This window comes from Anas acuta, chromosome 6, assembly GCF_963932015.1.
Source record: "Anas acuta chromosome 6, bAnaAcu1.1, whole genome shotgun sequence".
NCBI lineage: Eukaryota > Metazoa > Chordata > Aves > Anseriformes > Anatidae > Anas > Anas acuta.
Window position 1 is genome coordinate 23,496,289 of NC_088984.1, and position 26,824 is coordinate 23,523,112.

Consider the following 26,824-nt stretch of genomic DNA (forward strand, 5'->3'; position numbering starts at 1 on the left):
AGAAAGCAGGGAAATCAGATGTGAATATATTCCCCAGAGATCTCCTGCTAAGATGGAGCTAACTAACCAGAGCATTAGTGCTCAGATCTAGTCTTCTCCTGCAGAGGATGGTCTGATGATCAGCTCTTCCTGCTTTATTGTACTTTTTTGGATTACAAATCATGAATTCTGGTATAATATGCATTATAATGTAATATGAACTATTATATTGAATGGAACATTGTTTTTAAGAGTTTTCCTCCAGTGTCATTCTCTCCCTCTCCCCTGTTGGTATCCAAGATGAGCTTATTATTAAAATAAAAAGTGTGTTTCTATGGATCTTCTGTGCTTGCTTTGTCTTCGTTGTTTGAAGTCCATGGATTTACAGTTTATTTTATCATGACAAATTCTGACCTGAGGAAGGGACAGGATCTACAGGCAAAGCAAAGCATTAGTCCACCTTGCTGTTTACACCAGCATGTATTCTCCTTGTAACACAACAGGAGTTGCCTTTGCTACTGGGCAGCCCCTTCACTAGTAGCAGTGGCAGCCTCAGATGCCACGAGGTACGGAGGGCAGGGTAAGCAGATCATCCTTCTTACCTTTTTTGCTATTGCTATATGAGGCAGTTTGGGGTGCAGGGAGAATATTTTTGCGGTTCCCCAAAATGGCCAGCCCTGTGTTTTTACAGATAGCAATGACCTAACTGGCAGTCTTTAGTGACATAAGGTGGAATGTGGGGTTTCAGTGTATAGGAGGAAAACTGGCAGACACTGTTATCAATGGTTAAGTTGCTTTAGCCTTATTTTCCATTTATCATTCTGCCTGTGTAGCTCTGCTTCCTATACAGATAAAAGTTAAAATTTGAAGTTCATGTTACGCAGGAATCAAATTCTGAAGCTGGTCTAATCCAAAAAGAGGGAAGCATTATTCTGGTCAATCAAAGCCCTAGTTAAGTAGTACTTGAGAGTTTACACCTTACACCAAACACCCAAGCAGCCTGTGCAGAAGCATTGTTAAAAGACTAAACTCCAAGTTAAGCAGCACACAACATATATCACAAATCATTTGCCACTGACCTTAAAGGCGTAGCCTAGAGTGCCCCTTAACAGTTTGGAAAGGAAGCAGAAGGGAGCACAAAGTCTCCCTTTGGGTCTCCTTCTGATTCACAGGTATTTGGATGTGTGCCCATGCACAAGTCTGACAGCAGCACCTAATGAATCCAGCTCACCGGCACCACTCCACAGCACACCCCACACCTTGCTATGACGAGAATCGGTTTGTGTCAAACATAAAATAAATAGTTGCCTAAACAACTTTTATAACTTGGAGAGAAATTATATTTGCAGATATTACTGGCCTTCAGGGAAACTGAAGATTTCTGCATAGAATTCAGACTTTTGGTAAAGTCAAAGAGAGATAAAAGCATTCCTTCCAAAGGCCTTCAAGGCTGCACAGTAAGCTAACTCTCTTTCCCTAGAGAGGCAAGAACAATCTTCTCTGGACTCTACAAGGAGCAGTAAGTAAAAATTACCTCATACAATGGCATGCAGATGCTATCAATCCACTCGAGCTGCAACCTGGGTAGTTCATCTTTCCTGTTCCGATCAAAAATGGCCTGAATTGAGAAGGGAACAAAACTGTCATGCTTTATTACACTGGAGTATTTTACAGATACATCATCCAGCACTTCGGAGCTATGATCAAATTCTCAAAACCAGAACACTTTGTAAACCATAATCAATCTTTGCAGCAGTCTTCCTACTGCTTTGTCTGGCATGAAAAATAAACTGTTTATTTTCATTTCTGTTTCAAAATTTGTAGGCTGAATGTATTTAAATTTTATAATTCTGTAATATAAAATAAATGCTCTGCAGTTGGAGTTGAGTTTTTTAAAAAACAAAAACAAAACAAAACAAAAACAAACAAACAAAAAAACCAAACTCCTGTAGAAATGTAGATACCTTCTGAGGAGAAATTTTCTTTTCCTTGCACAGGGTCTTCCAGCTCAGCAAAATGAACAGTGATGGATCTGGCCTGACTCCCTTCCTCCTTCCCTCCCAATTACAGACCCTTTTTGCAGAACCAGCTATGTCTGTGAATCCAAAGCATGGGGAAACAACAGAGCAGTCTGGGGAGTAGTTATCAGTTTGTTCTTCTGGATACAGCCTACTTCACTGCCTGCTGCATTCTCTAAAGAGGAAATTAGAGAGACCTAAGTTGATGTTTAAGAGGCTCAATTATTGGCTTTACTGCCTTGTGGAAGAAGATGGAAGAAACTTAGTTCTGAAGAGTTCAAACATAAGTTTCCTCCATATCTTCCCTGAGATTACTTGGTCCATCAGTTTTCTTTCTATGGGATCTTAATCCTCCTTCTAGTGGTCCATCACTAAATTTCTTCTTTTATTCTCTGAATATGCTAAGTTTTAAACCTTCCTGTCTTATGCGGAAAATCTGTTTTTACTATGGGCCCATTTCCTCTAAGCTGACGTCTCCCGAGGAAACTCAACATTCCAGAAACTCCAAACTATACAAACTACCTTGTAGTAAATGCATGGTTGAAGTCTTCTAGTTGTGGCCTGCTCTGACATACACAGTTATCACACAGTTTATCTAAATAAGACATGGAGCTAAGATTCGAGGATTCAATCCTAAATGAGACTCGACTCTTGCATGTCAGTTAGGATACTTCTGTGTTTCCTATTAAAAGGACAGTATTTTTCAAAAATAATTTTCAGATTTTCATAAGGATGATGCAAGAAAAAATTCCATGAGTTCTAAGTTAAGATATCATCAAATTATCTTGCTGACTAGCAACTCTCTATCTGAACATTTTCTACAAGCTTTTTAAATTTTTTGACGTCATTACATCCCCACAGGTAGTATGCTCATGTGCCAGTTACCAAATTAGAACAAATCTGAGCCACTAGAATGGTCTTTATGAAAATCTTTATGAATTTTTTTCTTAGTTCGTGTTTGAAACTTTATACCCATCTGCCTATATTCCAGTTAATGCCAATTTATCCTTTCAAAGTGTTGTATTTAGTTGCATATCTACAGAAATGCTTTTCAGCATTTGATATATCAAATAACATAGGTATCAGACAACTGCAGCATAAAGTTTAAATGTCCCTAAGTATCTGGTGTTTTTTTAATTTTTAATACACAGAATTCAAATACCCATCTGTTAGAAAATTAAACGACAGAATAACCTTGGGGTTAGGTAAAGAAAATTGAGCTCATCCCATTTAGCCCAAGCAAAAGTGACCAAGTTGACTGGAGAGCTTTTAATATATGGTTCTCAATGAATCTCCTTATTCAACAGAACTCTTATTTATTTCAAGATGCTTCTTTTTATAACAGTTATCTTTTCTGAATGAACTCAATGATATTTTCTTATCCTTTTCAAGTGGATAACTATTTCAGAAGTGACAAAAACTTACTGACGGGGTGAGTTTCAGTTCAGATCTTTCTCTGTCTCCTTGTTCAAAGAACTCACTGGTTACCAGCTCAGCCGCCTAAAACATAAGTTGTGATAAAGATTAGAGTTCTTGTACCATAATTTTTCGGGTACTAAGTTCTTGCTTAGACCATGACTTCAACCTGTGCTTAACTGTAAAGAAGTTAATAGCCCCAGTTATGTGACTGATGTCAAGGCATATTTGTATACATTTCAGAGCTGGGCATACAAGTGGGTATAAATAGCCATGATCACCAATAGGCAAATTTATCACCTTTTGGTAGGAAACTGACTGGGGAATTACAGTGCAATGTACAGGTAGCACTTATATGCAATTTATTCAAGTATTTAGAACAGAATAGAAAATGGTAACTTGTTGGTATGCATAATTACATTTATAAAAATGCTTTGTAAAATGTGCAAGAGCTCTCTGGGTATTTACAGGCTGTTGCTTTGTATAAACAACTTCACTTGTCAAAGAAACTTAATTAACCAGTAACCTCTTGTCTTAATTTAATGTGAAATCATAAAGGTTTTTTCCCCACTAGACTTTATTTTTTTCCCCATGACTGTCATCCCTATAGGACCTGAATATCAAATATAAACTCAGACTGTTATTATCATATTTAATCTAATGACAAGCAAGAACTGGTAGGTTGGAAGATGTCTTTCTGATTTTTGTGAATGAAGATGTTATTCTACTCAGCAGACGGTTGTGGTCCTCAGAAGAATATGAGATTTAATAACAAAATTAGTTATGGAAAGAGCAGGAATTTTAAGAAACCAAACTAAGCAATCATGATATGGTAGCCTTATGAACTGTGCTTTCCTGAAGTGCAGGGCTTAGATGGCAGGCACACATGACACTTCACATATAAAAAAAGGAAACTTACCTACTGAAGATGGCATTTAGTTCCTAAAGCTCCTGTTATGCCTGCTTATTGTTTTCAAGTGTTTTCAAGATAGGAAATGATTTTGTAACACCAAGACATGAGGGTGAACTGAGAGAACCTGCACTTCATAAAAAAACTTCATAAAATCTCAAAATGTCTTGGTCTAGCAGCTGCACAGTAGCTAACATTCACAAATCCTAAACTTACTAAAATTGATGCAGGGAATATCAAAATACATTAGAAATAGGTGAAGTGATGTTATAAAGTATTCTTAAAGCTTGAGCCTGGCTATCACACTGTTTGGAACTTTATAATGTAATCCCAGTGCACTAATAACATTCTGGATCAATACTCCATATAGAGGAATAATTTAACAACTTAGCAGCAATTGTTTGCCAAGTGTATTGTATGAAAATAATCTAGATATAAGCTCACCCCATCTCACTGCTATTCTGATCCTGTTCTAATTGTGTCCCTTTCACTCTTTCATCTATCTTCTTGTCCTGAATTTTTTCTTCTCATTTTTAATCTTTATTCCTTTTGATTCATATATTTTTTTTTGTTTTGGTTTCTTTTTTTTTAGCTCACTTTTTATGTTCCTTTTCTTTAGGCACAGCTGATGTCCAACTATTGCCTCTACTTTCCCTCTGTGGACCATTTAGCTTCTCTGCTCAACCAGGTAATGTTTCAATCAATCCCAGATGGGATTTTTCAATATAAAGTAAACCTGTACACTAGGCTGCAGGGGAATTTTCACCTGCAGACCTCAAAAATGGGAAGAATAAATAACAGTTTGCCAGAGACTTCATCACTAATTCAGCACCGTAACACAGAGCCACAACATGGAAAACAGACTCTACCTGACAATTTAGCTGTCAAAGAAAATGTAGAAGCTAACTGGGTTAAAGAGGAGAAATGAGGAGGGATGGCCTGGACCTCAGCCATGGCTGGGTGGCACTGGAAAGTCTTGAAACTCATTTTCTCACTGCAGGATAAGAGCAACTTCCCTGATTTCTTTTCTGTGAGGCGATTGCATTCAGGCCGAGTAATAGCTTTGGATAGACTATTTTTCTAGTCTGTTTATAAAAGCAAAAAAGGTTCATCTGACAAAACTGCAAGTGGAGCTGAAGCCCTGAGCACATGACTGTGTTTTTACTGAGTTAACGTGCATGTAGTTGTGCTGCAAAAGAGTGCAAGTCTCTTAGCTGCCACATTCCTTGTCTTTCTCCAAGAACTCTGGCTGCTCGTACCTCACTAGCTCTCGTCTAGCCTGTCTGTCATCTATCTTCGACCCATCTTAACTGTCATTTTGTCATTAAGCCAATCAAACTCACTTCAGCTGCTCACCTACACTCAGCTGTACTAGTGTATTTCCTATTTGCTTCTTCATGGTGTATATTCCACCAAACCCCTATTTCCCTATGCAGTCTGCCTTCTACTAAGTGGTTCTGGACCTCAGTGAAGGACAGAGAATTGCTAGCATGGGAAACAGGAAGTATTAATGATGGGTGCTGAGTAAGGAAAAATGCCTAGAAGTGGGAAAATCGTGTGGTAAAGGACAAGACTCTTGGGACAAGTCTTGATCCAGTAAGCCAGATGCTTACTTTCCCACATTGTAATTATTTCCTGTAGTCAACGCTTGGATCCAAGTTTTATGTATATGCTTCTAAAAGGCCTTCTCAGCAGCAGAAGACTGAGTTTTTCTTTGTTTCTAAGTACGGGAAGCTAAACAAAGCTCTACAAAACACCTGCATTTTTTTCCCATCAACGAACGTACTTCTAACAGAACAATCTGATGTTAATCTAAGTTTGCAGATCATCTGCTGATTTAGGAAAGATTCTGTCTCTGCCAAAAAGAACTTTGGGACAAACCAAGGAAGTGCAACTACATGTGGCTCATGCTTTTTTTGTTTATTTATTTATTTTAATATAGATCTAAAAGGTTAGTAAGAGGAGAGGTTGTAAAGCTGGATCTCTCAGGTACCTACATACTGTTCACCAGCATGCACACATGGAAAGATTAAGCAATAAACTATTTCTTGCAGAACCCCCCTGCTATTTTTTATAGCATTAATACTGCTGTAAATTGATTCCAGTTTTGGTCCCTTGTAAACCAGGGCCCTGGGAATATTGTCCCACCAGTCCCGCCTTCTCCCAGCCCTGCTATTAATCATGACTTGCCTGTCTTGAAATCTCCCACGGTTTGGTCACAGCTCCAAGGTCACAGGCTGTCATTAGCATTGATCTGAAAAACAGAAATGAACAATACAAGCTGAATCAACCTTTGTTGGATTTCTAAACAACTCTGCTCTCGGTGCATAAATAAATAATACGTATATAAAATGTCAGCCATGGCACCTTCTTTTCCTCCAGAAAAGAATGACATGTTTGAAATCTCAGCCATCAGCATGGCTTTTACATCACAATTGTGCCCAGGAAGGCTAATGTATTGCAGGTCATCAGACAATGAATTTTTGGTATTGTGCACTGAACACTAGAAAAGAAATGGTATTGCACAGGAGTAACTGCTAATTTTGCAGTACTCCTGACACCACTTATATAAATACATATAATATACCCGAAAGCATGTACATCACATGATACGAGCAAAGGTATTATTATACAATAATACCTGCAAACTGGATTAATTTATATGCCTATTTGTAAGTGACTGCTGTAGCAAGAGAACCTATAATGACAGGAGGCAACACAGACACTGCTTAAGCAGTTTCTACTGCTTATCTACAATAAAAATTTAAGATTTACAATGAGCTGTACTGTTCCACTGTAGTTTAATACCTAGCTACAACTATGTTTTATATGCATTAGAAGAAAGAAACCATTCAGCTGGAGAAAGCGTTTATGTACAGTACATGATGCAGATAAAAGTCTAAGAAAGTTTAAACGAAGAACAAGGGCACTGAAAATGAAGCATCAAATATATTGCTTGAATCTAAAATCAGGAATGAGTGAAATGGTATGGAAAATAGAAAATGGCCATTTTTTCAGTAAAAAAAAAAAAAAAAACAGTCAAAAGGAAATAGAATTTTAATGAAATTTCAGATAAATTGAGACATAATCAGATATGCATATGCAAATACGCACACGCATGGCTCAACAGTGGCATGTACCCAAACCAGCCACAATGTCTGTAGGGTGCATTCTTGAGGGCTAGAAGAGTACTGTATCTGCAAATTCACAGTTACAAACTACAGGAGCACAAAAGCCCACAAAAGAAAAGAGCTGGGAGGAGGAGGAAACAGGAAATGGGAAAGAAAGGCCTTTGGGTTCAGAGGCACAATATTGATGCTTTCTGGAGAAAGATCAGAAGGGCTGAGCAGTAACTGGTAAGGCTGGGAGAAGGGGAAAAACATGTGGCAGAGGCAGAAATAGGAATGGAGAAGGTGAGGTTACATCCCTGCTAAGTTTGGTAATATTTAGAAATCATATCATATATATCATCTTTTAATTTTAAACCAAGCTGCCTTCTCTTGTTACTGTAGTCTTCTTTCCACAACATAAGAAATTCCTTAAACAAAGTCTACACTTTGAAATAACCAGAAAGCAAGAAATGTTAGTGCTCACCGAAATATTTCTCGATGTTTCTTTATATTCCAATCATAACCACCTTTACTGACAAGTTCAAAAAACTCAGTCCTTCTCCTGCAACAAAACAGATTATCAGAGAGGCAAATGGACAGCACTGCAGTAGAAACATGGTTCTCTGAGTGATATGAAACCACTGAACCTCATGTATTATTGTTAAAGATGTTACACTGACAGTCCATTTAAGCGAAACATACTAATTTCTGAACATGTTCTATAAATGTCTGTTATCAATGTCAGAGCTGCCTAGTAAAAGCAATACCGTATTTATGGCCTCTGAAGATAAGGAAATAAATGATACCAAAATGTTCAGTCTTCCATGTAAGCATGAAATGTTTGACTACAGCAGTGGACAGACAGACAATAGAAATACTCTGGAATTATACACACACTTCACTTCACTTGTCCTTGCAAAATGTTTTTTTACTTCTGGATCCTGAAGGATTTTTCAGACCCTTGTAATCACAGTTATTTCCAACACACAAAACATCAAGATGCTGTGGACGTCCTGAGTCAGTAGTCCTCACTGACTTTAAATTAGGTCTCTCTGCTTTACCCCATGCTTTGTCTTCTGGAAGAACTTGCCAATCTCCTCAAAGATGGACAAAACACAAATCAGGACATGTTAATGCTCACTTGGTGCCTTTAAGGTACCAAAATTCGGAGTCATCATAGTCTGTAATTTTTATCACAACTCACACTCAAACTTCAATGGGCTCTTACTGCACACAGTGTGACTACACATGCAGTGTGAGGCAGATCCTGCCACAGATGCAACAGAAGTTGAGGTACAAAAATATGGAACAACTTGCTTAGAGTGACACAACATATTAGCACTAAAGCTGGAAACAAAATCTTTATGTTTTGGGTGCCAGTCCAGTGCCCCAGCTCATGGGAGACTGCTATCTTCTTGCCATGTGGGAACATCGTTACTAGATTCCTCACTGGAGAAAGCTTAAAGGTTTTTTATTTTCCACATTTATGTCAGCTGGACTGAAATTTTGAACAGTAATTATTGAAAGCACCATCCAATGGCAGTGAGTTCAGGTTTTATACACAGGGAGATGCAGGCTTTTGGGAACATTGCCTTTGACAAATGAACAGAATTTTACAGGGAACAAGTTGTGTTGCTCTGGTCCCCAGGTGTCATGCATTAAATGACCAGTCTCTCCTGCTTGAGGGCCCTTCTGTAATGGGTATGATAACAGCAACTAGAACAGGGAGAGAGAGGGCTACATGATGATATCTAACCACTTATGCTTCTTGAAATGAGATGTAAAATAATTTTGCATTAGAATATTTGTGAGTACAATGCAAAGTCATACATGCAGAAAACAAAATTCAGTTCATGTACAAATTCATAGCATTGTGGCCCCACTGGGAATAAACATTACAATAATGAACATTTTAATGGCCAAGACTACTTGGCGCTTAAACCTTAAATCAACCAAATCCTGAGGTGATCATCAATAACTATGTACTTCGTTAAGAGGGAGAGTGGTAGATTTTTGCATCCTGTATTTCAGTGCCCACCAATGTAAGTATAAAATGTGGTAATTCTTTCAATTTTGTAGTATTGGTTATTCTGCATAATTCATACATTACTGGACACAAAATGGGCAACCGTTTTTAAGGCTGAAGGGACTGAAAGATGTCAGGAAGATGACATCTCAGAAACCTCAAACATTCTCATTTAAAGTACAGAGATTCATAAACAGTAACTGAAAACATTGTGAGTCTTAGGGCCATACATTAAGATGAAAGTTTTAAATTAGGAATTTGCTTTGATATCCATTGGAATAGATGTAGATGTATTAGTCTAATTCCACAGGGAATTTCTAGTATAGCAAAGAGTCAACCTGAGGAAAGCAGCCAAGTATAAGGAAACAATTTAGTGTTTCCTACTGGTTGCTCAGGCATGGTATCCAACAGGACGAGGTTTGTTGCTATTAAGCAAACATAACATGATAGGATTTAAGAAATAAAGAGAATGATAACAATTTGGGAATGTTTTTGAGTAACATTGACTCTTGTATTTAACCTGAAAGGCTAAATTTGCTACATATAGCAAATGCAGTTGCTTTACAGTTCAGTAGCTCAAGACATCATTTCAGCTAATTTCCATAACCTTCATTTCTTTTGCTTGCTGTATTATCTGTGAACATCGTTTAAAGTTATCTGCTAAAATCAAGTATATTTTCCATCTAATCTTTCGCTGAAAGTCATCTTTTTGTTTGTTTGTAGAAAAGCAGTGCCTTGAGAGGGTCATAAAGCCTTGATCTGCCTGAAATTTTGTTGCTATTTTGCTAATTTTCTGTTCATTAGATTTAGGCATTGTAAGAATACTGATATGATAATTTCCTTCCCTACAAAAATATTGAAGACATGGCAAACTGAAAAAAGTTAGAATAGCAAGGTACTTGTGCGGAAACACCTGTTCACATTGGGTGGCTTTTAGAAGTGTAAACCAACAGTGATATCAGGGAATCATTTTCAGGCACTCATAGAAGTAGAGTAGCATAACCACTACCTGATTAATGAATCATAACAACATAAGAGGACAAGATAACTTATTTGCAGACTACTGAGTAAAGAGGTCTCATTTACTAAAACTTTTCTGATTCATATAGCAACTAAAAATCAGTTATGCAAGCGGGGAAGAATAATCTTGAAATTCATCTGATGTCCCTCTTTGGACATTATTTCTTTGTATTAAAAGTAGAAAGACAACTTGACCGTGTAGTTTTTCAGCATAAGGCAGGAAGGAAAAAGAGTTTTTCAGCATAAGCCAGGCATCATGCCTGGGTTGCCTCCTAAGGCGCTCTCCAGAGCACAGCCTCTGGCTCTTTCAGGGGCTGCAGGGCCAGGGGGAGCACATGGAGCCATGCTGGGACAGCTGCCCTCTCAACCCCCTAACCCTCATCCTCTCTTTACAGCACAAACCAATTCTGCAGTCCAAGTTATTTGCAGGTAGGCAGTAGAACCTCTACTGTCACATCCCTGTGGTCCTTGTATCTCACTTAAAGCTGTCAGCAAATTCTACTGTCATACCCGCCCTCCAGATCACCAGCTAGCCTAACAGACAGCTTCAAAAATAACGTGTTTTAAAGGGTTTATTTGTCTTCCTGTGGACCTTCATGTCAACCAACAGAAATTTCTTCACAGACTGATTCTTAGTAGAAACCTCTTCATGGGCTAATTTCACAAGTTATTTACAATAAAACTATTCATAAAAGCCCTTTCTTAACATAGCTGCTCTGAGAACAGACTTGCAGGAAACAAAGAAATGCATCTTTACTGCCAGTATTGTTCAGCAGTAGCCCTTAACATAGTAACACAATACTGGGAGGAGAAGAAGGAAAAAAAAAAAGACAGGACAAACATCACAGCATCCCAATTAGTATTTTAGTATATTTGCAATTAACAGTTAAAGATACGTTGTTGATATAGAGAATTGAATAGATGCCTGAAGTTATCTAGAAAGCTGGTTTGGTATCAACCATCAGCACACACAAAGAGGGGAATACATGTATAATCCCTCCTCTGAATGTTGAGAAAAACATTACCAAATGCTACCCAGAGTTGTATGAGATAGGATGCTAAACAAGAATCCCTAAGGATGGAGCATTGTCAAGGCTGAGAAGGCAGCATGTAAAGCTGCACACCTGCCAACACTCTCCCTGTAAGCCAGCCACAGACATGTGCCAGAGGGGGGGAATCCAGAAGCATTAAGTGCTGGTGACACCATGACACGCACACTCCCACAGTCTCACTGCAAATATAACTTGGTAATAATTAGCACTGTTTGAAAAACATAAAATAGAACCAACAACTTAGAGAGTCTACTTAGAGATTTGATATCCAGATGAGAAAAAAAAAAAAAAAAGAGAGAGAAAACTGGATGAAAGAGATCCTATTACACTTCTCTACAGTCAATCTTATTTCCCATCTGATGCAAATTGGCATAATTTGTCTTCAATAAGTAACATGTATGCTTTCATTACCTCAGCATCCAGCTCTTTTATTAAATACAGTAATTTTAGTAGAGGTGGTTAGAAAGTCTGAAATGGTGGAAAATAATTCTAAAATGTCATTGATTTTCTACATGCCTGAAAAAACGATCACAGAAGGGATGAGTGAATTATGGGACCAAACTGTAGCCGATTCCTGGGTTCGCTTTGAAGTATAAGCCTGGGACTTCGTTTGCTTTTTGTTGATATAGATGTTACACATTAAATCAAAACATACTTGGACACATGAGATATTTCTATTAGCCTAAAATATACTAAGTATTAGACTAAATCTCTTCAACCACAGCTAAAGACTAATTTCTCATATTATATATCCTCATTGGTATTTAATAGGTCATTAGAGTATGTTCTTCGAATTTTCATTTGTCAAATACAAGAAATGCCAATACTTACTCAAAATACAGAGTGAGGTCTGTTGCCAATATCGATTGCTTTAGAAGCTGCATAAGGTCACTGTAGTCCTTAGAGGACAAGTTAGCAAAGATGTTGTGACCCTATAATGAAAGAGATAAAGGAGGTAAAGGACTAGCAATCAATATAGGTTTTTAAAAGGTTTTCTAACTCTTTAGCCTACTGTTTCTCCCTAACAGAAGCTTGTTCTGATTCATGGCAAAACTATGACAAAATAATAATGTTAATACTGTGGAGATTACTTTGGGGAGGAAGAGTTGGCGATTGTAATCAAGCGTCTGGGATGTTTTTCTAAATTCTACTGAAATTATAGCCTCTTGAGAAAAGATTTACTCTTTGCTCTGACCCTGCACAGTCTCAGTTTATGGCGAAAAACTATGGATACATCTCAATCTTCCCTCTTATTAAATGTTTTTGGGAGCTGTGCTTTGCAGCTTTTGAGTTGTGCTCCTAATAGATTTATCTGTGCTGCAGCTTGCAGGCACACAAAGTGCTGGTAGAGCAGCCAAAGACACTAAATCAGTTTTTTTTTTTTTTTCATTCAAAACAGCCTGTTTGCTCACTCTGACCATTACTGTATTCTTACAGCATATACAAGCTTTTCCTACACAGGCTGAAAAACTGCAGCTTTATGTGGTTTAAAGGCCCAATAGGCTACTTCCTATGGGTCATGGGCTGAGAATTTGAAAGGTGCTCCATAGCCAGAATGAAGGGAAGAGAACTATTTAATACTGTTATTCAAGAACAGAGAGGTGCTTTTGTAACAAATTCTGAAAAAAAATAATAGGGATAGAGATCCTACAATTTCTCTGTGAAATCCTGGAGAAAACAAGCTGAAAGAAACAAAATTAATGAAAAATTCTAACAGTGGTTTTACAGAAGTGGTTTCTGTGGCACTAGTCACATAGGATTAAATTCACATAAATAAAAGTCCTATACTTTTTTTTTTTTTTAATGACCCATAGAAACAACAATATTCTTGCTAAACAGAGTCTTATTTTGGTGACATTTTGCACTGTAATGCATGAATTCGGTATACACTGCCATCTACTGCTTAGGAATATTAAAATGCACTTAAAAGTGGGACATTTCCAGCAACAGAATTTTTATAACCAGGATGGTGTGGGGACATAGACAAGATAAGGTCTGAAGGTAGAGATGATAATAATTTATTAATTTAAATAAATCAGCTATTTGTTGGTCTAAAAAATAATATGTTGTACATAAAAGATGATCTGTGACAGTGATTTTTTAAAATATTTTTAACTAAGCGATGAGAAAAATTTGAAAATCTGAATTTTATTTATGAAAATCAAGCTTATAACAAGAGTAATCAAAAAAATGTATCAGGAAAACAGCAGCTGTTACAACGGGAGTGATTTACTAAATTGTCTGTTAATCTATAACATTGTTTGCCTTGCTGACCTGTTTCATCATGTATAAAACCATACCACTACAAATCTCAATATCACTTATACTGAGGCTAGTATGTCAAGAGAAAAGGATAAGTACCTCTTTTGTCCACCATGATAAGAATCTAAAGAAATAATGCAATATTCTGTGTTTCATTCTAGCTAGTAAAGACAGACTAGAATGTCAGCATTAGTGCACAGGATATAATCTAGTTTCAACTTATTTGAGGGAAGAGATCGACTGCACAGCTGGTGAAAGTTGGTGCATCTACATGTATGTAAGAGCTTTGGAGGATCCAAACGTGTATTTATTCCAAACAAAGTGGTGTTGTGTTCCCATTAACAGACAGTATCTACTGGATAAAAATTCTCTGTGATTAATTCTCTGGTCCACAAACAAGGACCTAGAGAAGAAGCTGCTTGAATGACCAAAGCAGACTTTTGGTTCAAGTAATATTTTACATCTACAAAAGCAGATAGATTCCACAAAGAATCCAGAAAAGAAGTAGATTCCAAGACAAAACATTATTATTATTTTTTTTTTCACTATTATTTCTAAACTGTATTTTCTTTTAAAGCATGTAGTCTGACATGAGCTACAAACTCGCATAAAGTCATCCATGTATTAAGCCTATCTGGAAGGACACTCAGTCATGCTAACTAAGAAGTGGGAAAGCTTGTTCCAGCAGTCGAACAGCCTCATTGTTTTAAAACAAATCTTCCTTTTTCCCTTTCTGAACTAGTCTGTTTAACCTTTAAATGCTGCTTTTTGTTAGGCCTTCCTCTGCTAATATAAGGAGCCACTTAGTTGGGTATCACCATTTAGACAAGCTAGGCTAAACTGAGCAGATTGAGTTGTTTAAATCTCATGGTGGGGTTCTCCTTTCCCATATCTATATTTTAAATATAAGGTTGAGCATCTGAACACTAAAACCACAGTCAGCATCCCATGACTGGTTTCTGTGACACTGCACACAGAATAAAGCCATCACCCTGTTCCCATTTGCCTGTGATCACGGGACATCCCCAGATGCTCTTCAAAAGTTACTGCAGATCAGCATACAGTCTCTGATTGTGCTGTATGAACAACACTTTCATTTTTGTATATATTGAATGGATTTTGTAACAAGCTATCTCTGTATATTAACAAAATACATCCATTGTTTCATAAGGATTATGCATCTTTCCACTTCTCCCACTTATGACATCTCTAGGGTACTATATGCTGCATACTGTTGTGCGTAAGGTGTTCGGGGCAGGAACTGTGTCCTGATATGAATCTGCAAAACAGCTAGTGTACATGGACAGCACAATATTGCTGATATTTAAAAAAAGGATAAAAAAGTCATTAAGGAAAATAATGCAAATCCACCACAAAAATAGCAATTACATAAAGAAATCAAAGAAATTAAATTGGTCCAGTAAAGGATGACTGAGATATAACGAACACAAGACCTATGGGGAAGAGCTCATTTTGTCTATCTATATGGCACTGAGCAGGATGTTAGAAGACTGAGAAAAACTGACAATATGATTAGGATATGTTCTCCTTGCCCCTAGCTGATTGAGACAGATATAATCTCTGGGATCTATGATCAGCATTTGTAGTTTAATTTTGTGCTAGTTGTGACCTTTGAGGTAACCAATAAATAATTCCTCAAGGAGAGGGCATTAAAAAGGTACTGTGTGTGGTATTTCCTTTCCCTGGCTGAAACTGCCCAACAGCTTACAGTGAGATTAATAGTAATGCTTTTGTACCTCACTTTGGAGAATCATGACAGCATGATTGAAATGGTGGTGCTCCAAGGTAGCAGAGGTGCCATAGAGCTGAGCTAAGGCTGATCCACTCCTGAAACAGAACACAGGAAGTCAACAAATACTGTTCGCCTGCTTACGAAGCAGGTTTCAGAGACAATTCAGTAATGAAAGCATGTAGCCACGCTTGCCCTCTCCACGTCAGCAAACATACTTGAGAGAGCTGGCCAGAGCGAAACAGTCACTTAAAGCCAAATACAAGGCATTTATGTTTCAGACCTTGCTAAAGACCATCAGCTGACTAGGAACTACATGAAGTTTTGGAATGCAACTTCCAAAGCACCTCAACAATGCTTTGAGGTGCTTTGGCACAGGCACGTATCACTGTGCAGTAAAAACAGGCAGTAACATCCTTGAGCAGGTGCCAAGGGACTAGCTCTTCTATTATTACCTTTTATTTTCAATTTTTAATATATGTAAAAACAACAGCTTACAAAGGGTGGCTACAAATGCTTTAAAAACAAACAAAACAACTGCAAATGCTGTGAAGTCCTGTCTATATGTGAAACCATGCACTTAAAAAATTAAGGTAGACATAAAACCAGAAGTGAGAGAGTAAATATAAAAGTTTAGCCTCTGTTTAGAAAATATTTTCTGATCATGTTTACTGTCTAAAACAAAATTAAGCTTCAAAATGCCCAGACCAGGTGGATTTTTCAAGTTTAAATAGCAAAAACTTAGACAATGCAATTGAAAACTGTATGACCAATTGTAGCACTGAAAACTGTTGGGAGGTGCAGAGAATTGGACTGGACTGTCAGAACAGTTACTGTTCACCATTACTTCACTCCTGGGACCCAGCCTTGACTGACAAGATGGGTTTTCTTTCCAAAGAAATGAGAATAAGAGATTATGCTACAGACAAACAGAAAGAGTCTCCTAGGAGCATATACTATAAAACTGCACCATACTGATATTTAATTATCAGAAGCAGCTATATTAGAGAGAAGGATGTCCAGGAAACATCATCCCTAGAGAACACAGTGTTGAGATATATAACAGAGCCATTTCAGACAGCTGTGATATTGCCTTCATCGTATGCCTCTTGAACTTTCATCACACAGAACAGTAACATTGAACACTGAAGATAAAATAGGAAAATGTGATGCTTAAATTTGTAAGTCAAGTTAGAGGAATAAATCATAGCTGCTGTATGAAAACTGCAGCTTCTATTTCCAGGGATATTTTATATGTGTAGTAATGTTTGTCTTTTGTTAAACGTCTTCAGCAATTTCTTTATGGAGTAATAAAATGGTAGTCTCCTCTTTGTACTCAGTTGTCAAAGAAGTATAAGTGATAGCAGTCTAACACTGAAACCTTTACCTTTAACTCAGCCATCCCTCTGCACAGGAGATACGGTTGGGTAATATTACAGTAGAGAAGTGGTTAACTTAATCAGAGCCTAAAATGGTCTGGATGTAAATCTTAGGTCTTGCGTTGGTAAATTAGGAACATAAACATCAATCAGCTGAACTTCCCATTTGTCTCGTCTTTTTTGATTCTCTTCAAGATTCAGCTGCAAACATGCATCTGGCGGTGCTTGGTAACCTTTGCACCATGAGCTCTGTCTTGAGCACTGCAATTGATTTTTCTTGCTATGGTGATTGAAGATCCAGACAGTGTCATTGTTTCATTGAGACTGTACAGCAGCAGCAATAGCTCAGGAAATGGTGGCTTAGCGAATATCAGAAACATCAATTTGAGTGATGTTCACTGAGGCTACTCACCCCCAGAATGCCGCAGCGAGTGCACATACACACTGCAACAAACAGGCTATCTTTGCACATAAAAGGGTATGACAATAGGCTAATACAATTTCACCCTGTCTTTCAAATACTTTGGACAACCATTTGACCACTTCTTGTCACACCATATGATTAGTAGTAGTGCAAAACAGACAAATCTGCAAAGACATTCTGAGTTCTGCAGGACGAGAGAACCTCAGGGTCTCATTTTCTGACTGTAGAGGGCCCAGGGAGTGAAGAAAACCACAAAGGATTTGGAGAAGGAATCTCTATGTCTGACTGCTTCATTTCACAGTTTGGCCAGGATGTTGTCAGGGGACATTTCCTACTGTCTTTCAAACACAGATTTTGGAAACAATCTGACCTTGGTCAACAGTTCCCTTACCACCAGTCCGAAGTACCCACAAACTTTCCATTAACCTGTGGCTATTTCAGTAACATGTCTGAGGGCAACAGCCTGGACAGTATAAATAAGTATGAGTCAGGGTTGCCGGATTGGGTCCTACGCATTTTGAATAGAATAAAAATCATTCTTAGAATTGCAAATGATCCAGAGAGCAAGATGTCATATAGGTGATGTAAGAATCTGCCTGTGAGATACCTGAGCTTGAGAGGAACATCAGGTTTTGGTACCTTGTTTCAATATTTGGTGTCTGTTCCCAAGGAGTAACCCAATCAACAGCCTGATACAAAGGACAAGCCAACAGTTACCACAAAGAACAGAGAATTATAAAGATGGATAGTCCCTTACTACATACAGGAATAGGAATACTTGGCCTTGGCCTATGAGGCCTGAAATTAATGCTACATTCTTTATCCTGGTCACCTTTTGCTCCTCTGTGGAAGAAAAACAAATTAAAGTAATAAGAATTAGAAAACTTACTTGGCTTGGAAGGCATTGTTGGTTCCCCTGTGGTCAAGGTCGTGACATAAGCATCCCACGATCAAAGCTAAAATTTCAATTTCAGTCAAAATCTCCTGAAATCCTGCTGTCTGAAAGCAGAAAAAAATAGCATCTGTAACTATCTGTAACAAAAAGGATAAGTAATGATAGTCCATTGAACAACAGTCAACTTTGTTTTGACATCATGAACGTTTCAGTAAGGAGAAGATAAATGCTTTATTGTCATATTATGTTCCCTGCTGTATGTTAGATGGTTAGCAGAATAGATAACATTCTTGGAGTGATCTGTTATTATCTCTCTGTTGCATTTCCAGCATGCCATTTCCCCACGACCCAGAAGGCACTTAAGGCAAAAAGAGATGGAAAAAACCACCAATAACTACACACTAAGATAGCAACTGAAATTTCATACCATAGAAATACAAAATTGATTTTGTTTTGAAATTATTGTTCAGAGAAGTACTTTAACACAGATTTCTTCAATCCTGAGGTGATCATTTTAGTTAATCCCTACTGTCAGAGATATCTAAGATGTTAAATCAAAAGAAGTATAAAAGAAACCAGCTAAAATATAGTCTATGGATGGAACTATTATGAACTATTAAGTGATTTGTTATCTGGGACATACGAAATGAAATTACATGATTTAAAGGGGAAATATCTCAAAACGCATAATTCTGCTGAAGGTACCCTCTTGAATTTGAGAAAAAATCTTTAAAATTTATGTACCAAAATTCCCCATCACCACCTCAGAGCAGATACACCTGTGTGAATGGAGAGCTGACCTACCAACATTTTTTTTGCCACTATACCTCTACTCATAGAGGAGACCTGCTATAGCAGTTTTTCTCCCTGAACAGCCTCATGCCAGAGAAGAAACAATGCTGCTGTTGCTAACCTCAGGCATCCTGAACAGGTCCTGTCTGAGGAGGTGCTGGAGGCTGTGTGGGACACCCCCTGTCTGGTGCCATGCACCTCACCCTCAGCAGAAACAACTTCAGCTCTTCAGAAGCACAAGGGCACATTGCCTGTAAAAAGGACTGACTAAGCTGGGAAATCATTAACACTTGTCTTACCATAGTGCCACACTCCAGCCACACTCTCTGACTAGCCATATATTCTAGTTAGCATGAGAGGAGATTAAATGCAGAAATATAAAATACATTTATATTGGAAGATCAAAGCTAGGCTGAACACTAATACCACATAAGAAATCCTTAATTCCACCAGTTCCGAGTGGGGCATATTCTCACCCACTGGCAAGAAGAGTGTTAAGCAATACAAAGACAATGAATAACTGTGGCATTTGATGTCCTCACACTTCTGTAGGAACATACTGCCTAGATGCCAGTCATAGCTGCACTACCATGTGAAAACTCTGCTATTCACCCTTAAGACTATAAATTCTACTTAAATAAATGCTTATTCAAACCCCAATATTCTCTGTTTTCATAGTCTGAAAGGCAGTTCCAGTTAATTCTTAGGCAGTACAGAGAACCAACTTTCCCCGAGTGCTCAGGAATACATTTTAATGTGAACTGAAGAAGTGCAGGATTTGCTACAAAAGCTTTATAACTGTGCATCACAGTTTATATATCAAAAAGATCAAAAGTGAGGAAAAAAGATTCCATTCATGCAGTATCCACTGGTGTTCAGATTAACTTGAATATTTATGAAAGGGCTTCTCCTGCTTCCTAGTAGTACTGCTTTTTAAAATTTAGCTATCCAGGCAGAGAAAATAATTTTTAAAATAGTGTTTTCTCTTTTTACTTTTTAAATACTGCTCTTATATAACAAAGAATATGCAAGGTTTATTTAGAAAAATAAAAATAAGCTTATAACTGACAACATACTGTGTGTCAAGTTTCAATCTAGAAAAAATGTTCAAATGCTGAGTTAAAGCAACTTAAAATAGATGTTTCATAACAGAAAATTGATGCTGCAATAAATAGCCTTTAGCGTAACAGAAGCTTTGATTGAACTCCAGGATTCAACCTGCATTATAAATGCAGAAAAACTGATTAAGGAATTTATTAACAGTAGCAATACCTCAAAAATAAATTCAATATTCAATCAAAAATCTTGTCATTGAATGTATGGGAGAAATATAGAATATTTCACTTAATAAGAATATTTAAAATAAAACAATGTTATGGTAAGAGGATATCTGTTTTCTTGCATTGTATTCACAGCAAAGGATTACATTTCTCCATTTTTTGAATTTACACAGAGAGAAAAAATACATAGCTATAGATGATGGTGCAGTAAAATTTATTTTCACCAGAAAAGGAATGACCCATAACTCATGAGTGGCAGAGCCTCCAGTGAGTTATGGAGGTCATTCTTTCATGTGAGGAAATGAATTGCATTCATTATACCTTGCTCCACATTTATATGTTTTGTTATTAGCACACCAGATGGGATTTTAATTTTGTATTACTTACTTCAAAAAGTAAAAATGAAAAACTAAGTATCACTATGAACTGGGTTAGGCAAAGGGAGTGATAATGAAGGCTGGGCTTGATCCTATGTTTTACTCTTGTGTGATGTTCCTACCTCACAGGAGCAGCCTTGTTTCAGTGCTTGACTGAGTCTAAAGTACAAGAGTATGACTCGTAGGACTGGGCTTGTATTTCTCCAGTGTCTGACTGGAGAGAGAGAACATATACATTTAGACATGCAGGAATATACAGTAGACACATCGAAGGCTGACACGGGAGTGAAACGACTGGTTTAAGCTTTGCTGAATTTCTGTTGGTTGGCTTGTTCTGCCCAGCTGAATTTTGCTCCTGCTTTCAGTGGGAGTGTGGTCAGACTACCACATGACAGTTTAGAAATTACTCTGCTACGGTAAGGAGTTCTTGAAAACTCCCTAAAATAGACCTGTTTATTTATACTCGTGCCGCAGCTAATATTGCTGACTTTCATAGAGAAATCCGGAATAGGCTACAATAACTGTAGAAAAGAGTCTTGCATGTAGACATACATTCATATACACATCCACATTGTATCCTACACAAATTAGCACCTTTCTGATCACCAGAGCCCCTCTGCAAAGCAGAGAATTTTCCCTTTTTGGCAGATGAAACACCAAGGCATGTTATCCAGGATGTTGCCTAACAAGACAAATGCAGTATGAGCCAGCCCTGTGCTATTATGTCTTTCGGCTATCACTTTCATGTCTTTTTTCACAAGATCAGTCTTCCTATCTCTGGAAGCAAGAGCAGCCAAGGTGGGTGCCACACTAGAGAGACTTATGATCTCTATCAAAGGAGCAGCAAAGTGGGGTGAGACTTGGAAAGTCAAATGCCTAGTGTATGTGCCCAACTACTCACTTGTAATCGCTTGTTCAGTTCACCAGAAGTGTGGGTAATGAAATGAGTTTGGCCTGAAAATCCTAGATTACCTCCCACAGATATTTGTGTCTCCATGCTGATTGCTAAAAGCATCCTGCAATTCTGCTTTGAGAACTACAAAGTAGATTCAGATTTCAGCCTCGCAGGCCTGCTGCTGGCTGCTCAAGAAACTGAGATCTTCCTCCTCCCTGCTGGCTGCCGATTTAGTCACTCCCAGCTGAGATGGAGGTGCCTGGTAGGAAAGAGCTTTTCCCACCCAAAACAACAACCGGCCGCAAACCTGGCCTCGGAGCTCCATCTAGAGGACGCTTCTCCTCACAGAGGAGGTTTGTGAAGATGGGAGCTGCAGCTTCCTCGCATCTACGGGAGTATTCAACAGAAATTAATGTAATTCCCATTCAAATTGCGTCGCTGACTTCCCACTTATTGCTCGGAATGAAAAGATGAAAAGCTTTTCATCTTCAGATAAATTTAAAAAAAAAAAAAGAGCATGTCAAGTTTATAGTCCTTCAAAAACTTCCAATGCCCACGTCACCGTGAGATTTTGCTTAAAATCAACAGAAAGCATCTGCTAGAAAACACAAACAACTTTAATTCTTCTCTCTAATTTAAGAACTCTGTTTGCTTTGTCTCATGGTGTATAACAACTTGTTACATGTTTGTAAATGCTCACAGAAATTAGCCCCTGTAGCTTTAGCTAGCAAGACAGACCTAGCACTAAACCAATGACATTTACCTGCTAGGGGACTTCATGCTCTTTTTTTTTCTTTTTTTTTTTTTTTTCTCTTGACCAGGGTATTCAGCTGTGCCACAGAGACCGTGCCAAACTGAGGAGGATAGTTTGGAATCCACACCAGAGACAGCTGTGCCCCACATGCAGGTAACATGCCATGGCCCACCCAATGTCCATTTAACACAGCGGAAACATTTCAGCAGGGAACAGACTGATCTGGTGATCTGCACTGCCATATGAACAGCACAGACTGTGCAGTCTCCACTGATAATGCACTGACTGATGGCACATGAACACTAGCCTCAATGCAGAGGCTGGTCAGCAACAAGAGTGTAAAAATTCAGTGATTAAAAATTAGGGAACAAGCACATCATATCCCTGGCCTCAGCAAAGGCATTTCTGTAACACCTACTGATTAGAATGTCTTCAAAATACAGCTCCCCAGCCAGGTGATAGTGGTAGGTCAGAGGTATTTTTATTGTCTACAAAATGTCATCTCCCAGATTTACAGAAAAACTTGTTTCTCCTTTTTTAAGATGTGAGCAGTTTAGCACTGTTCACCAGAGACTACGCTAACAAGTCAGAAGATTTGAATTTTATTTCTAGTTCTGTCAAATGTTCCTTTGTCCCTGGGAAAGAAAATATTCCTGTACTTGCAAGTGCAGCCTGTTTGTTGGTTCCTCATTAAAATATTCTAAGATTAAATGGACAAATACTCTTCTAATTATATAACATAAGCTTATGTGTCAACCATCTTCAATAAGAAAAGATGGTTAACAATGGATCTTATGAATATTAGAGATTTACTATATCATTAAAAATTCATTTAATTTGAATTCATATTTGTATCTGGAGATATGACAAAAAATAAAAATAAAATGAAAGCACAGTGAAAGTCCTGCATCACACAATGTCAGGCTGCTTCTCTTTTGCTATATTAATCAGATTCTTAAAAATCCAGAACCACCAGTCTTTTTACTGTTACTTTTGCAAGAATTAACAAGTTAAATATGCATTATTTCATGTGGTGATGTTGCTGTGGGGTAGGAGGATGGAGAGTAGAAACATGGGTACTTTCAAAGAATTAACTTATATATTGAGAGAAGCTATGGCTACCAATGGAGATAAAGGTTAATAAAACGCAGCAGTGTTACAGCATCCAATGTACAAGGTTCAGTTCATTCACTGAGTTAGAAGATGATCTTAGAATGTTTTAAGGCAATCCACGACAATCTAGATGAAGCTGGAGAAGACAATATTTAATATCATCATAATAAATACTTCTTTTAGGATTCTAATCTTCCACATTTTAGTACATTCCAATTTAAGAGTCTAAAATAAATGTCAACTCAAAGTGTTCCAAAAGGAAAACATTATTGTAAGATCAAGATCCATAATAACAAGCTCACTCCAAGACTGCCATCTGTTTTCAGTCACTTAATGTGCCTATGGTATCACTGTCACTAAAACACTATAAGGTTTTGCCAAATATGTGCTGCCTTAAGTTGAATAACCTAATTCTGCATGCATATCCATTGCAGATGAATGAATATCATAATAACTAGAAAAGAAAATAAACGTTAGAAAATGTTTAAACAGGTAAAGCAATGTGGCAATAAAAGCTTTTAGAGGATTGTGTCTTTAGCTGGATACTTACAGTTAACATGGCAAACATTAGCTGGCACACGTTGAAAGCGTGCCTCCAGTTGTGGTACAAAACCATTCGATAATTCTTCCTAACCGTCAAAAGCCACCTACACAGTGTCTGAAATGAAAAGTACAAATTTTACCAGGGCTACTAAACGTGTGCAAATGGACAGAGCAGTGCCAAGACAGAAGCAGCAGACATCTCCGCAGAGCAGATGGTTACCTCGTAGTCAATTTTAAATTTCTGAACCATTCCAAGTTCCATGAACATCCGCAGGGCTGCAGTAATCATAGCATCCACATCAAGTGAGAAGTCATCAAAATGGATGTCATCAATGCCAAGCTCTGACACCAGAGGGATGTTTGCTGCCTGAAAATGCCAAGGGGAAAGGGAAACTTCTGATTCAAATCCTTTTTTCCATGTCACTCTTACAAGAAACCACCCATACAGCAGTTCTGACCTGCCAATTCAAATCAACCCTGCTTGATTGGAATGCCAACCAATACAAGTCTTCACGTGAGAAATACCAACAGGGCAAGGTAACAGAGAAGGAGAACAATGGGAAGAAGAACCAGATACAATCAGGAAATGCGCTCACCATCCCAACTGGAACCTGCATACAGCATTTAGACTGGAGGAGCTGTCCACTTTACAGCTACTGCAGTAACACAATATATTCCAATGCAAATTACAATGGTGTAATGCAAGAAACATCTGGACAGCCAGCAGCTGTGAATTTTAATCGCTACCATTCAGAAATGCAAAGTAAATATACTGCTCTGCAGGATTTCTTCATCCAAATGTCTTCATGTTCATGAGCATACAAGTGCCCTTCACTTTATACTGTTCACTACACATTCACAGAACCAAAACAGTAATAAAAAGAAATGTTTGGAAAGATATACTTTCCAAAGGAACATAAAAATAATTTTCAACATTCTGATCATGCAGTAAGTTAATAAGCTATAGCAAAAGCCTTATATCTTTCTCCTCCCATATGACAGCAGATTCATGTTCCATTTGTAATAGAGGAATGGGCTTTTCATGCACACAAAGTCATACGAAGTGGTTGTGCAGGACTGGCTGATGAATACAGCTGTGCACATAGACATGTTCTGGGTGGCCCAGCAGCAGCATCTGCAGGAGCCAGGCAGAGGAGCTGTCAACCCTCAAGGGCTTGTTTGCCCTTCCTCATGCTCTTTCAGACTTGCCACTCATCTCCCCAGAGAGGGCAGGTGGAGGAGCCTGTCTTGCTGAAGTAGCATCTCTTCTCACTCTTCTGCAGCGAGAAGGTGACAGGTCAGGTAGAAATCTCACAAAGGGGCTGGGTCTGGCCCATAGGCTGGACCATGATGAATTTGTTAAACTTTTGCGGACTCAGCTGGCATGGCACATCCAGGTACTCACTGGCATATAAAAATACCCATTCATGCAGTTTTAAGTTCACCTTCACAGTTACAGGTTTCTACATGGCGACCTTATGGCTTCCTTTTTAAGAACTTGTATTTCAAAATACTGCACCGTAACTATGACAAGTTACTGACAAGTAAAAAGTTTTTCTAGGCAAAGGAAAAGTACCACCTCAATAGTTACTTTACACAAAGATTAAGCTGGTTCAGCCATACCATGTACGAGCAGATAGTGCAAACCTGTCATGGAACAGTATTAACATTGTGGTACAGACCCATCTGCTAACTAGAATAAAACTGCCTTTTCACTTCAGTGCCCAGTGCTGCATGCCAATACCACAAAAAGTCACGTTGTTATGCCAGTGAGGTTAATTGACATGAGAAATAAAACAACCCATCACGTGACACTCCAGGACACCACTGAAGAACCTCAGGAGCATGCAGGAGAGAAGCAATCTTGGTTAATCATATGCATACTTTGTCCACTAGCCTAATGATTCAGGTTGAATCAATTCAATATTTTTTTCTAAATCTTATTTGAATAATAGTTGAAACATTTGAAATAGTTCTAAATGACACCAACACAACTTATGCCTTAATACTCCTTAAGATCTGGCTGCAAAACTACACATTTACTTCTGAGGTAATGAAAAAGAAGATGCTGTTAGATGTGAAACAGGAATGCTGGCCCAAATGCTGACACCTAGACCTTCATCAGTCTTACAAAAATTGTGGCTTTTTGTCAGTCATTTATAATATTTATTCTATGGATACACTCACTGCATTTTAAATGTACTCTATACAGAAAGTCTTTGATGGAAGAAAAACTTTTGTTAATTTTACTTGTTTCGTAGAAAGAAGTTTAAAGAACATAGATGCTGAAACAGAAGTATCTGACTGTAAGCAGACCTGCTTGAAATTGATTAATTGAAACTATCTTTACAAGCATACTGCTGCATTTTCATCAACTCAGAACTCTGAAGTGGGTTCTGATTAACATTTTCACATGTTTTCTGCCTCCTTAAAAGAAAACGGATATTTCCCTTGCTATTTTTCAATGAAAACAAACACATTTACCAACCTTTTACAATTCAAGGGAGTACAACTGAAGCAGTTGCAAAGCAGTTGCTCAACTACAACAGTTTTTCCCTTTTTCAAACAGTAGAGAATTAACAACATATTCCAAATCTATTACAACCTGAACAAGAGCTTAACAAAGCAAGTCAAAAACAATTTCTTCCCACGTCAGTCTGAAACTTTTAAATATTTATGAGATTTTACATTCCTAAATTTAACAGGAGTGCCATAATCCAAAATAACTGCTGAATTAATAGCCAGGAGATAACATTTGTATAAAAGAACCATTTGCTTTACAACAGCAATAAAGGAAACAACAGAATTATGAGTGTTGAGACTAATTTG

The 26,824-nt window shown here is 37.9% G+C and overlaps 1 protein-coding gene across 1 annotated transcript in view; it reads right to left on the reverse strand.

Annotated features, from left to right (window-relative positions):
* The window catches only part of PDE11A (phosphodiesterase 11A), a 134,798-nt gene that overhangs the window by 16,659 nt on the left and 91,315 nt on the right, over positions 1 to 26,824 (reverse strand). Inside the window, exons 11-19 of the mRNA XM_068685803.1 lie at positions 24,216 to 24,362; positions 24,003 to 24,110; positions 18,236 to 18,345; positions 15,551 to 15,641; positions 12,363 to 12,463; positions 7,918 to 7,995; positions 6,514 to 6,577; positions 3,423 to 3,497; positions 1,514 to 1,597 (exon numbers count right to left, since the gene is read on the reverse strand). Of these exons, the coding sequence (XP_068541904.1) occupies positions 1,514 to 1,597; positions 3,423 to 3,497; positions 6,514 to 6,577; positions 7,918 to 7,995; positions 12,363 to 12,463; positions 15,551 to 15,641; positions 18,236 to 18,345; positions 24,003 to 24,110; positions 24,216 to 24,362 (858 nt within the window). The remainder of the gene's footprint in view (positions 1 to 1,513; positions 1,598 to 3,422; positions 3,498 to 6,513; positions 6,578 to 7,917; positions 7,996 to 12,362; positions 12,464 to 15,550; positions 15,642 to 18,235; positions 18,346 to 24,002; positions 24,111 to 24,215; positions 24,363 to 26,824) is intronic.